This window comes from Lagopus leucura, unplaced genomic scaffold (assembly GCF_019238085.1).
Source record: "Lagopus leucura isolate 7727_CA_CO unplaced genomic scaffold, USGS_WTPT01 Super-Scaffold_100059, whole genome shotgun sequence".
Lineage (NCBI taxonomy): Eukaryota > Metazoa > Chordata > Aves > Galliformes > Phasianidae > Lagopus > Lagopus leucura.
In genome coordinates this window covers 272,490-286,180 of record NW_024962305.1, presented here as the reverse complement: position 1 = coordinate 286,180, position 13,691 = coordinate 272,490, and the positions used below count along the sequence as shown (strand labels likewise).

Genomic DNA, 13,691 nt, shown 5'->3' with positions numbered 1-13,691 from the left:
CACAGCAGGGGGTTGGAACCAGATGATCATTGTGGTCCTTTTCAACCCAGGCCATTCTCTGCTTCTATAATTCTATGTAATTGCAAGGCTTTTAAATCCAAGATGTGCTCCACACCTCTGCTGTTTTGTACCTTTTTCTTCCTGTTTTTTTACTCTCCTCCATTGCAGTACGTTCAAATTTCACTTCCTCTGAGTGGGTGGGTGAGTGGTGTGGCTCAGTCAGTGTGGCACAGCTTCCTCACCCCCAGATCTTCCTGGGTTGCATTCAGCTGGTGCTTCAGCTCAGCAGAAAGAGCCCAGCGATGTCTGAGCAGCACGGAGCCACATCCCACTGACCTCTGCATCTCAGCAAGGGCTGACAGCCACAGCACAACGGGTTCAGCTCAGGAGGGGAGAAGTGTGGCCGTGTCCCCTCTGGTTAGGATCACTTCCCCACTATCCCTGAAGGTGTTGTCCTTTATTCACACAGGATTGTTGATGGCTTCAGTACACGGTTTAAATAACCACTGAAAACCATCTTTGCTGGGTTTCTGGCTGCTGGCTGGCTGCTTGTGGATGCAGCACTTAAACAGATGAGCCTGAAAGGCAGCACAGCACTAATGGATTATCCCATACACAGAGCTGGGGAGCTGCTTTTTCATTGCGTAGCTCACTCTGCTGACTTCCTTCCCCACCCTTCCAGCCGTAAGGCAGAGCATCACTACCATTGCTGTGGGCTATGGAAAGAAAGGAGCCCTCCCACCTCTTGTGGAGGTGGAAGGATTAGTTTCTCTGAGCCCTGTGACATTAATGAGCTTCAGAGGGCATTTGCTGGCAAACTCAGCTGTCTAAAAATAATGAGCATTCCTCATAAAGTGGGTCACCCCATCCACACACACCGGTCATGTGCAGTGAATAAAACACAGCCGTGCTGATCTCTATTTATATGATGACAGCCAACGTTCTGAGTGGCAGGCGGCCTTTTGGCAGGTGGAAGCACATTGACTCGAAGCTGTTTTGTACGGGTCAAAAGGAGATCAGTCTTATTAGGGGCAGAAATATGGCTAGAATGCAGTGCTGAAGTGGTTGGGTGGGAGCCGGGGGCCTTGGGGGGGGGGGGGTTGCTGTGGGTGCAGGGAAGTGGGGTTTGTCCATCCAGGCTGGTGGGGCTGGAGGAGGATGGAGGAACCATCAGGAGGGACCTGAGACAGGGCAAGCAGAGCGTGATGGCAAAGGAATGCTTCTGAAAGGGAGGATATTGCTTGTCACAAATAGTGCCAGAGAACTCCTTTGAACTGGCCTGTCCTATTAAGTAAAAATAACTTGTTTCCCCTGAGCCATCTCAGCCCCTTTCTCCTTTGATGCATACTGCTCCCAGCTCCATATTCCTGCTCCTGGCCTATCCCCCCAAGCTCTCCTCTTTTCCCCCCCAGCTCACTCTCTTTGCTCCTTTGTGCTTTATGGGCGATGCACAATCTCTTCTGTTCCTCATTTTCCCTGCTCTGTGCCCTTTCTGCTCTCTTCCTGCTGCTTTCCCATAGCTCTCCCTCCTGTTCCAACAGCATCTTCTGTTACTCTTGGAATAGCTGCGCTGCTTTTAACGTGTCATCCTTTTTCTTCAAATAGCTGTTCTCGTAGATCTGATCTATATGGGGAAATCTTTTTTTTATTTTTCTTCCTCACATGCAGTTCTTTCTCAGCTGAACCAAAATCCCCTTTGGGTTCAGCAAAGCTTAACACCCGTGTTGCACAAAGCAGCTGAAATGGGGAGCGCAGCCCCAGGGAGCAGAGTGCAGGGCTGAGGGGCAGGGAGAGCTGCAGGAAGGGCAGAGCAGAAATCACTTCTGCTGGGCTGGGCTGGACAGCAAACACAGCATCCTGGAGAGGGTGAGCGAGAATGGAGCAAAGCAGGGCAGAGGAAAGGCAGTCTGGATTGAGATGGGTACAGGAGTTTGGGTAGAGGGAGACATGGGGAGTGGTGCGGTGGAAAGAAGAGCATGGCTGGTGTTGGGAAAAACAGGGACAGAAGGCTCTCTGGGTTTAATACCTGAAGAGCACATGGATAATTTACTTCTTAATTCTGCATTCACAATTAGGAAGATGAGTCAGTGTGACTCTCCTGAGGAAGGGAAGGTTCAGGTGCTCCCTGACCCCACATCAGGAGGGGTTGTGTTGTGTTGGTACCCACGAGTGTTGGCTGTGGACCATGAGAGGCAGCATCCGCCTTCCCCATGTCTGGTGTTTCTCAAGCCCTGTAGCACATCATTAATATTAAAAAAAGATGCCTAAAAGCTCATGATAAGTGTACTTCTTTGGTGTGCAGCCAACGCACTGGAGGCCAAATGATGTTAGGAAAGTCGTCCTTGCAAGTCTTCACTGGCTTTCTTTCTGCTGTTTCTAAGAGATCCCATTCAGAGCAGTAGAATCAGAAGATTTGTTTTTGAAAGAGATGGAGCTCCATCCTCAGAACCCACCTGTGGTGTGAAGCCACTGCACAGTGATGCCTTCTTCCCAGCTTGGAGAGTTTGGCACAGGAGCACGAACTGCCGGGTTGTGTTGGTTCTCTCAATTAACGCGTTATTTTCCCATCTTAATCCACTTATTTTGCACTAGGACTCCTTATAGGCACCATTCACTTGTGTCTGAGGCAGTAATTGGAGCAAGGAACTTCACAGCTTCCACCTTGGTGAACATCATTTGCCAAAGGCGATGGCTGAAGCGAAGGCACATTCACTGGGCATCCAGGCAGACCGCTGTCTTTGGGAGAGCAGGCTGTTCCCTGGGGATTTCCTTTGTTGTAACACTTTCCAGATAAGATGGAACGTTAAATTCAAGGTTTTTGTTTATGACAAGAGCTGATTGGAGCCTTCTCAGCAGTTCAGCAAAGTTCTTTTACAGCAAAGAAATGAGATTTCCAGAAAACGAACTCACCTTTTTCAGTGGGTTCTTCATTTCCAGGCTAGGTGGGTTCCTGTTTTTAGTTCTTGGATGTGCTCGTGGCTTCTCTGTGTGAGTGAGGCTGTTGTTACAGTCAGAATTACAGCCAGAGGATCATTTGTTTTAGGTTATCCTGAGGTCTCCTGCTTTGGTTTTTTGGGTAAAACCCAGTTCTTGTTGCTGAAGGTGGAGCAGGAAAAAATTCTGAAAGCTTTGGGAGTTTGTAGGATGAGAGAGCTGCTTGGCAGGCAGCTCTGAGATAGGCAGGGAGCCTGCTTCCCAGCACCACGCTCACTTTTGGCAGTCTCTTTTGGGTTTGAAATGGAGAAAATGTCATGGAGAATAAATACCATCAAGCTGACATTGTGCAGTTGCATTTCTGAGAGCATCGTAGTGCCTTTCCTTCAGGGCCCTTCTGATGTCCTCCCTGCTTGCTGGTGCATCTTCAGGTCCGCCCCTTAAGCACTGCATTGATCTTGCAGGCAACCATCAGGATGCTGATAATTCCATCCCACGTATCAGGAGTGGATGTAATGGGTTCCCATGAGCTGTGCTGTAACTGTGGGTGTTTTCCAGAAGAAGGAAACGTGTCCCCACGTTTAGCACTGACTGTGCCCTCCAAGGACAGTTCTGTCCCCTTTCCCATGACGTGGCTCCTGGATGAAGCTGATGAGCCTCTCATAACGAAGTGGCCTTCATTTTTAGGTCTGCATACTGTGCTGGAGCTAAGAGCTCTGCATGTAGGAGTTTGATTTCTGTTACCAGGAACATCAAGGTAACGTTCTGTTACCAGGCATCACGGGAGGGCGGTTCAAGACCTTTATACTGCAGGAATCACAGTTTTAATCCCCAAATAAATGAGAAAGAAATCATTGTGTTTATTATGGCTTGATGCACTGAGTATATGGTAGCAAAAATTCTGTTGTGAGCTTAGGCACACGTATGCAGGTGTGATGCTCGAAGGAGTAGCCCAGCGAATTGAGTAGACCTGGGAAAATGAGTTGATCTAGGAGAAGAAGAAGGGTTCTTCTATCTTTTCCCTATATTTTCTGAATGAAGGGCTGCATGGTGGCGGATGGGCGATGCACAGCACTGTGTTCTCATTGTTCGTGGGATCCATTGCATGCAGCCCTGCCTCCAGCAGGAGCCATGCAGTGGCCTCTCAGCACCCAGCACTGGGGAGCAACCAGCAAGAAGTAAGTGGAAGAAAGCAATCCCAAGCCCTTACCAGCTGTTAGGTGGAGCTGGGAGTGCTGTCAGTGCCTGCCTGGGGAGCAGCACCAGCAGAATTTCATTGCTCCAGTCATTCTCAGGATCAGTGCCAGTTTGCACGCAGCGGTTCATGAGGATCCTTGTCATGGGCACTTAACGCTGGGGATCCTCAAAGAGCTCACGTGCCAGAACGCATCAGAATCACACAGTGCCATGTGGCAGAGCTCTGGCAGAGGTGCATTCGTCCTTCCTTCCTTCTCTTGCAGGTCGTCGCCTATCACTACTGCCAGGCAGACAACGCCTACACCTGCCTGGTGCCCGAGTTTGTGCACAACGTGGCCGCCCTGCTGTGCCGCTCACCACAATTCGTCGCCTATCGGGAGCAGCTGCTGCGTGAGCCCCACCTGCAGAGCATGCTGAGCCTCCGCTCCTGCGTGCAGGACCCCATGGCCTCCTTCCGCAGGGGGATCCTGGAGCCCCTGGAGAACCTGCATAAAGGTACGGGAACGGCTCCCCAATGCTTTCTCTTTGCTCCCAGCCGCTGTTTTGTTTGTTTGGTTTTGAAATGCTTTCTTGCAGCTGTGCATTTAAACCCAGCAGTGGGTCAGGAGCTGCGGGTGGGAGGTGAGACGTGGAGTTGCTGAAATTGTCACCACACTTATCTGCAAGGTTGGCAGCCCCTTCTCTCCTGGGGTGCAACTCAGGCCAAAAACGAAATGGTGATGGTGGCACGTGTCTGACTTTGTGTTCCCTGTCCCAAATCATAGAGTCACAGAATGGCCTGGGTTGAAAAGGACCACAGTGCTCATCTGGTTCCAACCCCCTGCTGTGTGCAGGTCACCAACCAGCAGCCCAGGCTGCCCAGAGCCACATCCAGCCTTGCCTTGAATGCCTGCAGGGATGGGGCATCCACAGCCTCCTTAGGCAACCTGTGCCAGTGCCTCCCCACCCTCTGGGTCAAAAACTTCCTCCTAATATCCAACCTAAACCTCTCCTGTCTCATTTTAAAACCATTCCCCCTTGTCTTATCGCTATCCATCCATGTGAATGTGGCCTCACAGCTCTGAAGGTGAAAGCACACAACAGTTTCCATGCACGGCCCCACTCATGACAGTGTATTTTGTTTCATATTTTGGGAGGGGAGTGTTTTTCCCTCTTTTTTTCTTTATTTAATGGACTCTGGAAAATTGGAAGCTTTCAGCAGAAGGGCTGATACTGTAGAAGCTTATAGACATCCTGTCTGCAGCTTCTAAGGAGGCTGCTAACAGATCAGATTCTGACTGCTGATCTCGGAGCTTTCCCAAAGCAGCATTGATTTCGTCTCCTTTCCTTTCCTCCTCACACAAGATGTCACTAACTCATTGTGACAGTCACTGCACTGAAGATCTTTGCTCGTTGTCATGAAAACTCTCAGAGTGCTGCAGAGCTCAGGGCTCTGTAGTCCTGCAAAATGGTGTCTGTTGTCATCGGCCTCACAAATAGACCAGATTAGTTTCTATTCTGACCCTTTGTATCGCCACATCTGAGCCAGTGTGACATAGGTGCAGCTTCTACTGGACTTGAAGCCCCGTTGTTCAGAGCAGCTTGCAGGCGGCCCAAAATGCAGAGCAGCAGCATGCACCCAACATGTGTTTTATTTATTTCCTGGGCATGGGGATGTGCAGAGCCAGCATGAGCACAGCACTTTGTTTTCCTGGCATGCACAAATGTCACTGTAGGAGGAGTGTGGCTGCTCCTTCCTCCCAGCACTCCTGCACTGGGAATCACTGCTGTGCAGGAAAACGAGCTGTGTGTCTCATTGGGAGGTATTTCAGCTCTGGGTTGTAGGGCATTTTGGAGGATGCTCTTTTCTCTTGCCAAGCAGGTTGACCCCCCCGATGGCCCCAAGATCTTGGGGAGTGGAAATATGGAATCAGGATTCCCCACATCTTCCAGCACTGCTGGAGAGTGCTGGCTGGCTGATGGCTACCGAGAGCTCTGCAACAAAATGAGCGGCATCTGGAAATTGGTTTTCAGATCTGTAACGTTTAAGGCTCTGTAAATACATCAGCAGGTCTTTTACAAGGTGCCGATGGAGCTTTAATGGTGCTGGGGGCAAAATTGTTGCAGAACGGTTAATGATGGATATCACTGAGAAACTGATATTCATGTTTCTCCAGTATGTGTATGAATTTAATGACAAGGAATTGAAAGAATATATAGGAGAACAAAGTAGGGATTCTTCCCCTCTCACTGCTTCCTCCTCTCTCCTTTGGGCTTTATGAGAAACATGAGATGTGGGCACAGAACTCAGGCTCCACTCACTCCTTGATTTCAGAGTCATAAAGTGTGTTTTCAAGGTGCATCCGATGAGCTTACTGGGGAGTCAGCTGAGAAAGGATCTCTGGTGACTTTAATGCAAAATACGTGTTTGTCATATGGATATTAGTGGTACACTCAGAACTAAATGCAACTTGGTAACGTCAGGCTGGGACAGAATGGGATTTCACTGATCTCCCTGGAGCACTGTGGGCAGCTCATGTTGGCAGTGAGCACTGATTCATTAAAATACCTATTTTCTGAGGATGGAAGTTGAGTATGCATGGACCTACCTGTGTGCAATTAGTGTGTCATAAGAGAGATGCTGTCACTGTGTCTTCTTTCTTTTTTACCCTTGAAGAATACTGTAGCCACGTATTTTGCCTCCTAAGGAAATGCTTTCTTCCTTTTTTTTTTGCTTCTCAGAGAGGAAGATCCCTGATGAAGATTTCATCATATTAATTGATGGTTTAAACGAGGCTGAATTTCACAAGCCAGATTACGGTGACACCATTGTATCATTCCTGAGCAAAATGATTGGGAAATTCCCCTCCTGGCTGAAGCTGGTTGTGACCGTCAGGACAAGTCTACAGGTACACCGAGTCCTGGTAGCTGCTGGGTTGTCAGGATGGGCTGTGATGAAGAATTGCTTAGTGTGTATCAGGTGTGCTGGTGGTAGGTAAATTGCAGCCCCTGTTGTCTTTCCTGTGAGCTTTTGTTTTGCACCACCATTTTGGAGATGCTCTCCTCAGTCTGTGCTGTCAGGCTCTGCTATGTTGTTTCTCCCCAGTTTGCAGTGACAGAGCCTATTGTTGGAAAAGCCTTTAATGAATTTGGGTTTTGCTCTATAAGAACATCAATGAGTTTAGCAAATGAGAGATTCCCTGGCCATGGTATCCAGCTGGCCATCATTGCTTGGAAACGGTTGCCTTCTTGGTTGGGTGTGTGTTCCTACTGATAGCAGCAGTGGGATTTCTGTGTTCTGTCACCTCCACATCCTTCCCTCCAATGGCTGAGATGACAGCAGGAGGGATGGCACCCCGCTGTTGGGTTGGGCTGGGGGTAATGAGGGCACATCTCCGGGCCAATTTCCCAGTCCTTCTCATGGATGCAGTGTTAGGAACCACGTCCTGCATTTTTATTTCAGTCATGTGTCACGCAGAAACTGTCTGATTATAGATGAGGTTGTGAGGTCCTGAGGGCATAAACCACCTCCTCGTGTGCTTTCTCTGATGGAAAAGGTCTTAAAGGAGTCTCAGAGGTGCTATTGTAATACAAATCAAGTTTACTTAATTAATAATAAGCATTCCCAGAATGAATATACTTCTTTCTTCTTTCTTTGCAGGAAATAATTAAGCTGTTGCCCTTCCACAGAATATTTTTGGATAGACTGGAAGAGAACGAAGCCATAGACCAGGACCTGCAGGCATACATCCTCCACCGGATACACAGCAGCTCAGAGATCCAGAACAACATCTCACTGAACGGCAAAATGGACAACACCACCTTTGGCAAACTCAGCTCTCACCTCAAGACTTTGAGCCAAGGGTCCTACCTTTACCTGAAACTCACTTTTGATCTCATAGAGAAAGGATATCTAGTACTAAAAAGCTCCAGCTACAAAGTTGTCCCAGTGTCTCTGTCAGAAGTTTACCTGTTGCAGTGCAATATGAAGTTCCCAACGCAGTCTTCCTTTGATCGGGTTATGCCTCTCTTGAATGTGGCAGTGGCATCTCTGCATCCTTTAACAGATGAGCATATTTTTCAGGCCATTAATGCAGGTAACATTGAGGGCACTTTGGAGTGGGATGACTTTCAGCAGAGGATGGAGAACCTTTCTATGTTTCTTATCAAACGTAGAGACATGACGCGAATGTTTGTTCATCCCTCTTTCCGAGAATGGCTTATTTGGAGAGAAGAAGGTGAAAAGACCAAGTTTCTTTGTGATCCTAGGTAAGCAGACACTCTGAGCAGTGGGTTGATGGATGTGTTCATCTGAAAGCGTTCTGTTCTGTTCTGTTCTGAGAATCACTTCATTGCTTGAGGTCACACGTGGGATGAGATGGCTCTCGCTCGGCTTTCATCTGTCCGCACTGTGCGTGTCTGCATCTGTGCTGCTCTCCTTAAACCTTTGTGTTGGTCGTGGAAAGATGTGAGCACACAGCTGAGCCAGCAAACGTCAGAATCATCTCCAGGATGAGCTGGAAGGACCTCGGAGGGTCCACACACAGAGCTGCGGCTGTGGCATTGCTGGGGGGGGCTACATTGACATCGCCAGCTCTGACTGGAGGGGGAATCCTCCTCCATCCCCTCCCAACCACACAAAGTAAGGGATGGGGAGATGAAGGATGAACGGCGTGGATGCATCTTTTGAATCTGGCTTCTTTTTGAAGTCTTGCTCCTTGTAGTCCTATTAAATGTCTTTCAGAGAGCAGAATAAGGAACAGAGTCAGGCTCTAACAATGTTGGACTGTAAGTGCATGTGTAATCTCTGTTCTGACAGCAGCAGAGTTCCTGGCTTAGCTCACGGAGAACAGAATTTAATCATGGTTAGATTTATATTCTCTAAGCTCAATGATCACTATTAACAGCGTTATCTTTTGTTTTTACTGAAGAGTGGAAACAGACTCTGACTGTAATTCTGGTCGTTGATCCCCATAAGCTCTGCTCTCTTTTGCCTGCCCATCTCCAAAAATACGATTACAAAAATCAGGGAAACACTCAGATTCTCAGCCTTATCGGGGCATCTCTGGGCCCTGCAGCCAGGCTGACGAAACACAGCACTGTCTGCTGGAACCAAACAGCTCCTGGCTGATCAAAGCAGCCGTAGCTGCTGGTGATCTCAGAGTCATTTACTGCTTTAAATTTTGTGGCAAACAGGCTGCAGTAGAAAAACAGCACGTAGCTCCTCCCAATGGGAAATCGACATGCTTGAATAGGTTCTGCACAACAGTCCTATGGAGTGAACCCTTTGGAAAGCATCTTACAGCAGCAAGTGTCTTCATGTCGATCAATGTTAGCTATTTGATATCCTTCCTCTTGAGTCATTAAGTGCTCGTTACTGGGCAATTCTTTTCGACCCTCCTTGCAATGTGTGTGTGTGTCTGTGATGCCTGTGGAGCTGAGAGCTGCTCCTGTTCCTGTGTATGGGCAGGCTGGGAGCAGTGCTTGCCACAGCAGGAGGAATTCAGGCAATTCAGTGCTGTCCTGTGTTGCCAGGATAAGGAAACTCACTTGCAGAATGCTCCCCTGGTGCTGAACATCCCTATATGTGGCATTCTGCACATGCCAGCTGATCGTGCAGCTGTGTAGTCCGGGTTTGGTTTCTCCTGGTGCTTACAGAGGTGGCCAGGGGTTTCCTATTCTCTTCTCCCAGGTAACAGTGGTAAGATGAGAGGTGATGGCCTCCACCTCTCAGGTGGTAAATGCCTGGGGACTTGAGCATATGTGGCATCTATAGGGCCCTGTGGGATTGCCAGCACTCAGCAGACCAGGCGCCTCGCCAGGGGCAAGGAGAGAAGTTACATGGCGTTGTAATGGGCTGCCAGTGCCTTGAGTGCGAGTCCGTATGTTCTGAAGGGCTAATAAATCTCTCTAATGTATAATGCACGCTAATTGCATTACACTCTGATGGTAGATAATGAAGCAGGATACATTTTGGTGATTAATAGGGAAGACCCTTTGAGATTCTGCTATTGTGCTCCTCAAAGCCCTCCTGTCCAGCTCTCAGGGAAGAGCTAATACTGAGACGTGGAGCTCAGGGCACAGTACACCCTTAGGACCAATGAAGATAAGTAATGATTTTTCATTTTGTTTCTTTAAAAGAAGCACAGCTTGCCCCTGGCTGAGCTACCAGGAGCAGATTTGGCAGCAGCTTTGGTTTCCTTTCTGCTTGCATGGGGCTTAGTTCATCGTCACCAGGGCAGGAGCACACTGTTAGCACAGAGCTCACTGCCCTCTCTGTGCCGATGCAGTGAGGAATGGAGCTGCTAAAGCTGATGTTTTCTGGACGAGTTTTGAAGTGAAATGTGGTTTTGTGAGGCTGCTCTTAATAGATGTACCCTGGGTATGAGGACACCACAAAGGCATTGGGGATGATGGACTTTGGGGCTGCAGCACCGCCAGTGGGGAATCTTTCTCCTTGTGTTGAACGGAGCATGTTCCCATCTTCTTGGAAGTATGGGGAGAGGGAAGAGGAAGAACACAATGTCCAGAAATCACCACATTCTCTAAGCTTCTGGCAAATGGCGCATCTCCAGCCTCCAGGTTTTGTGTTGGCCTTTGGGACTGCTGCCCCTCTGTGCTGGGGCTCACTGTGAGTGACGGCTTGTTGGCATCAAAGGGAACTCAGTCACTGTGGATCTCCCATCAGGAACCCCCAGCATCCATGGCTGCTGGTAGCAGAGCAAAAAGCATTTGTCAGGGTTCAAGCAGCGTCGCAGTAATGACTTCCCCCCCAGCTGGCAGCATTTACCAAGTAGAGTAGTTGACAAACAACGTAAAGCATCTTAGGGAAAGGCTCAATCCATTGTGACCAGAGCATGGAAAAGTGGTGATTATTGTGTGTTCACTCTGACACTTCTTAACCTGAACCTCGTAATGTTGTTCCGTGTTTTGCCTTCATCAGAATCTTCCATGCAATTATTTTGCTTGCTTTTGCAGCACTTAGAAAATGAAATGTTTTGTCCCTGTGCTGCTGCTCGTGGGACTGAGGGAGGTGGGGGGGGGGAGGGAAGTGGTTGGTGCTGATTAGGCAGTGAAAGAGCTGCAGTCAGATACAGACCCCCAAAGTGAAATTACTGTGTCCAGATTGAAGTACCAGCATCGAAGCTCCTTGTCAATACTTGCATTATAGTCAGAGGGGGGAACTAAGGGTGATTGATTCCATCGTGAGCTGAAAGGCTGCAGTGGGGCTGATGCAGGGTGCCATGGCAGTGGCTGCTCGTGGGGGTCTGCAAAGGGAGCGTGGGGTGAAGTCTCACTGGGAGCCTCCTCCAGCACTGACAGATAAAACTGGGTGAGGTGAACCCTGCCCTGTCCTCTCTCCTTTCCATTATGCGGGTTTTGGGGTAGATTTCAGGTGTTCTTTCCCGCTGTGATGGCTGTGGAGGAGAGTGGTTCCTCCTGGAAACCCTGGGAGGAATATCCCACTGTGAGCAGCACATTTCTACACAGCACAGTGATGCAGATCCATCCTCACATCTCTGGATGTGGTGTTAGCCTGAAATCCCAGATGCCTAGGATTGGGTTTCCAGAAGAAGGATGAAGAAAGCCCCTGCAGCATTTGGTATCATTCAGACCCCAGGAGCTGCTGTGGCACTGCAGAGCTGTTTGTGTCTGAAACCAGACCCAGGAATGCTGCATGGGAACTCAGTGTTCTGCAGTAAACATTGGCTGTGCACCAAGAGTTGATCAGGTATTAGAAAATACCTAATAATCTTGGGATCTCAGTGAAGAAATGATGTGAGGTGAGGTGAGAGTGAGGGCAGCTCCTCACCCATTCCCTTCAGTTCCACATCATGAACCAAACCTGCTCTGCCTCTGCAGCGCTCGGTGTGGGCTGGCTCAGCAGCAGCAGTGATAACCACGCTCAGTTGCCATGGTTTCGAGCAGAGCCCTCTTGTAACACAATGCAGTGGAGGTGTTTTGCATTTTCCTTTCTGTCAGGAGGCAAGCAGCAAGGGGAGACTTGGTCCTCCTCCAAGTTGCGTACTTACATCTTACCAGCAGGTTGATGGAGAATGAATTAGAAGCAGACGAGCATCTTCTTGCATTTGATGGAAAGCCTGATCTGACCAGCAGTCCCCAGTGAATAGAAAATTGGTTTAGGAAGCGTGTAGGAAAAGAGTGCAGTGCAAATTTTATCTGTAAGAGTCCCGTTGTACAACAAACACTGAAATGGGAGGTGTGGGGATCACCATTCTATGACAGGGTCAGGTTTGAGGTGACCTTAAATGTCGTCTGGTTCCACCCCCTGCCATGGGCTGCGTTGCCAAGCAGTAAGTCAGGCTCCATCCATTGCACGTCAGTTGCTTAAAGTTTGTCCACAGATAGCTTCTAAGTGTCACAGAGTAATAGAATTGTAGAATGGATTGGGTCGGAAGGGACCTTTAAGATCATCTGGTTCCAACCCCTCACTAGACCAGGTTGTTCACAGCCCCATCCAGCTTGGCTTTCCATATGCTTTGCTCCAATTTCCCCAGATTCCAAATACTTTTCCATTTTGGATCTGAAAAACTGAGAGAGGATAATTTCTAATGAAACAGCAAATCTCTACTCAGCTTTGACATTCCAGTGCCTGGTTAGCTGGGTTTTTTTTCCCCCTCTTATGTTCCGAGTTCTGGAAATCTCTTAGAATATGCTGAGATTTATTTATCATAAGTTGAAATGACGGAGCGTTGATCAAACCTTGGGGTAGGTCTCACATGGAATGCTTTTTGCTCCATGAAACAGATCCCATTTGAACTCGAGGTGATGCAAAAGAATGTGGTTTTGTATTGATTTGAATCCCTTACATCGTTGGGCAGTTGCTGGTTTTGCCATGTCCAGCTGTGTGCCTGCTGTCCTGATGCTCAGATCCTGTGCTGAGTCGGTGCAGTGAATTAGCAGATCACCACAGGGTTTGGTGGTTGGACATCATTCCTACAGCTCTCATTTTGGCATGGTGGAAGCAGTGGTTTACCCATGGTTTGGGATTTGGATCCCTCTGTACTCATTGCACGAGAAGGGCAGAGAAATGTTTCTTGCTGGTTTAATTTCCCCACTAAGAGGAACCCAGCTAAGCGCCGTATTTTTGGATCACAAGATGAATCAATCCATCCTGGTGCCCTCCTGGTCATTGAATGGGCAAACACAGTCTCTTCTCCAAGCAGTGAGGACCCAATCCCTGCAATACCTGGAACACAACTTCTCAGCTTCCTCTACCACCTCCAGAATAAAGTTGTCTGATTCCCTGACTTGTACCTGGTACATTCTGAAATGTGAAAGGAATGGGCAATAACTCCACACAGTGGATGCTGGAGACTTCAGATGAGCATCCTCATGGCTGGGGTTTCCAGGTGCTAGCTCTGATCTCGTGGAGAAGAACAGAGCTGAGAAAGGAGTGGTCAGAGCCATTGGGGATAAGTCAGGCTCAAGGATTGTCCCCACACTTGGATGGAGCTGCAGCTGGAAAAGGGAGACGTTGCAAATCGTGGCTGATGAGATGAGATGAGATGAGATGAGATGAGATGAGATGAGATGAGATGAGATGAGATGAGATGAGA

The 13,691-nt window shown here is 48.6% G+C and overlaps 1 protein-coding gene across 9 annotated transcripts in view; it reads left to right on the top strand.

The window, feature by feature from the left end:
* Positions 1–13,691, top strand: part of TANC2 (tetratricopeptide repeat, ankyrin repeat and coiled-coil containing 2) — a 139,822-nt gene that overhangs the window by 92,267 nt on the left and 33,864 nt on the right. For all 9 annotated transcript variants that reach the window (XM_042886550.1, XM_042886554.1, XM_042886558.1 and 6 more), the window contains 3 exons: positions 4,395–4,626; positions 6,853–7,019; positions 7,772–8,379. In XM_042886550.1, coding sequence (XP_042742484.1) covers positions 4,395–4,626; positions 6,853–7,019; positions 7,772–8,379 — 1,007 coding nt within the window. The remainder of the gene's footprint in view (positions 1–4,394; positions 4,627–6,852; positions 7,020–7,771; positions 8,380–13,691) is intronic.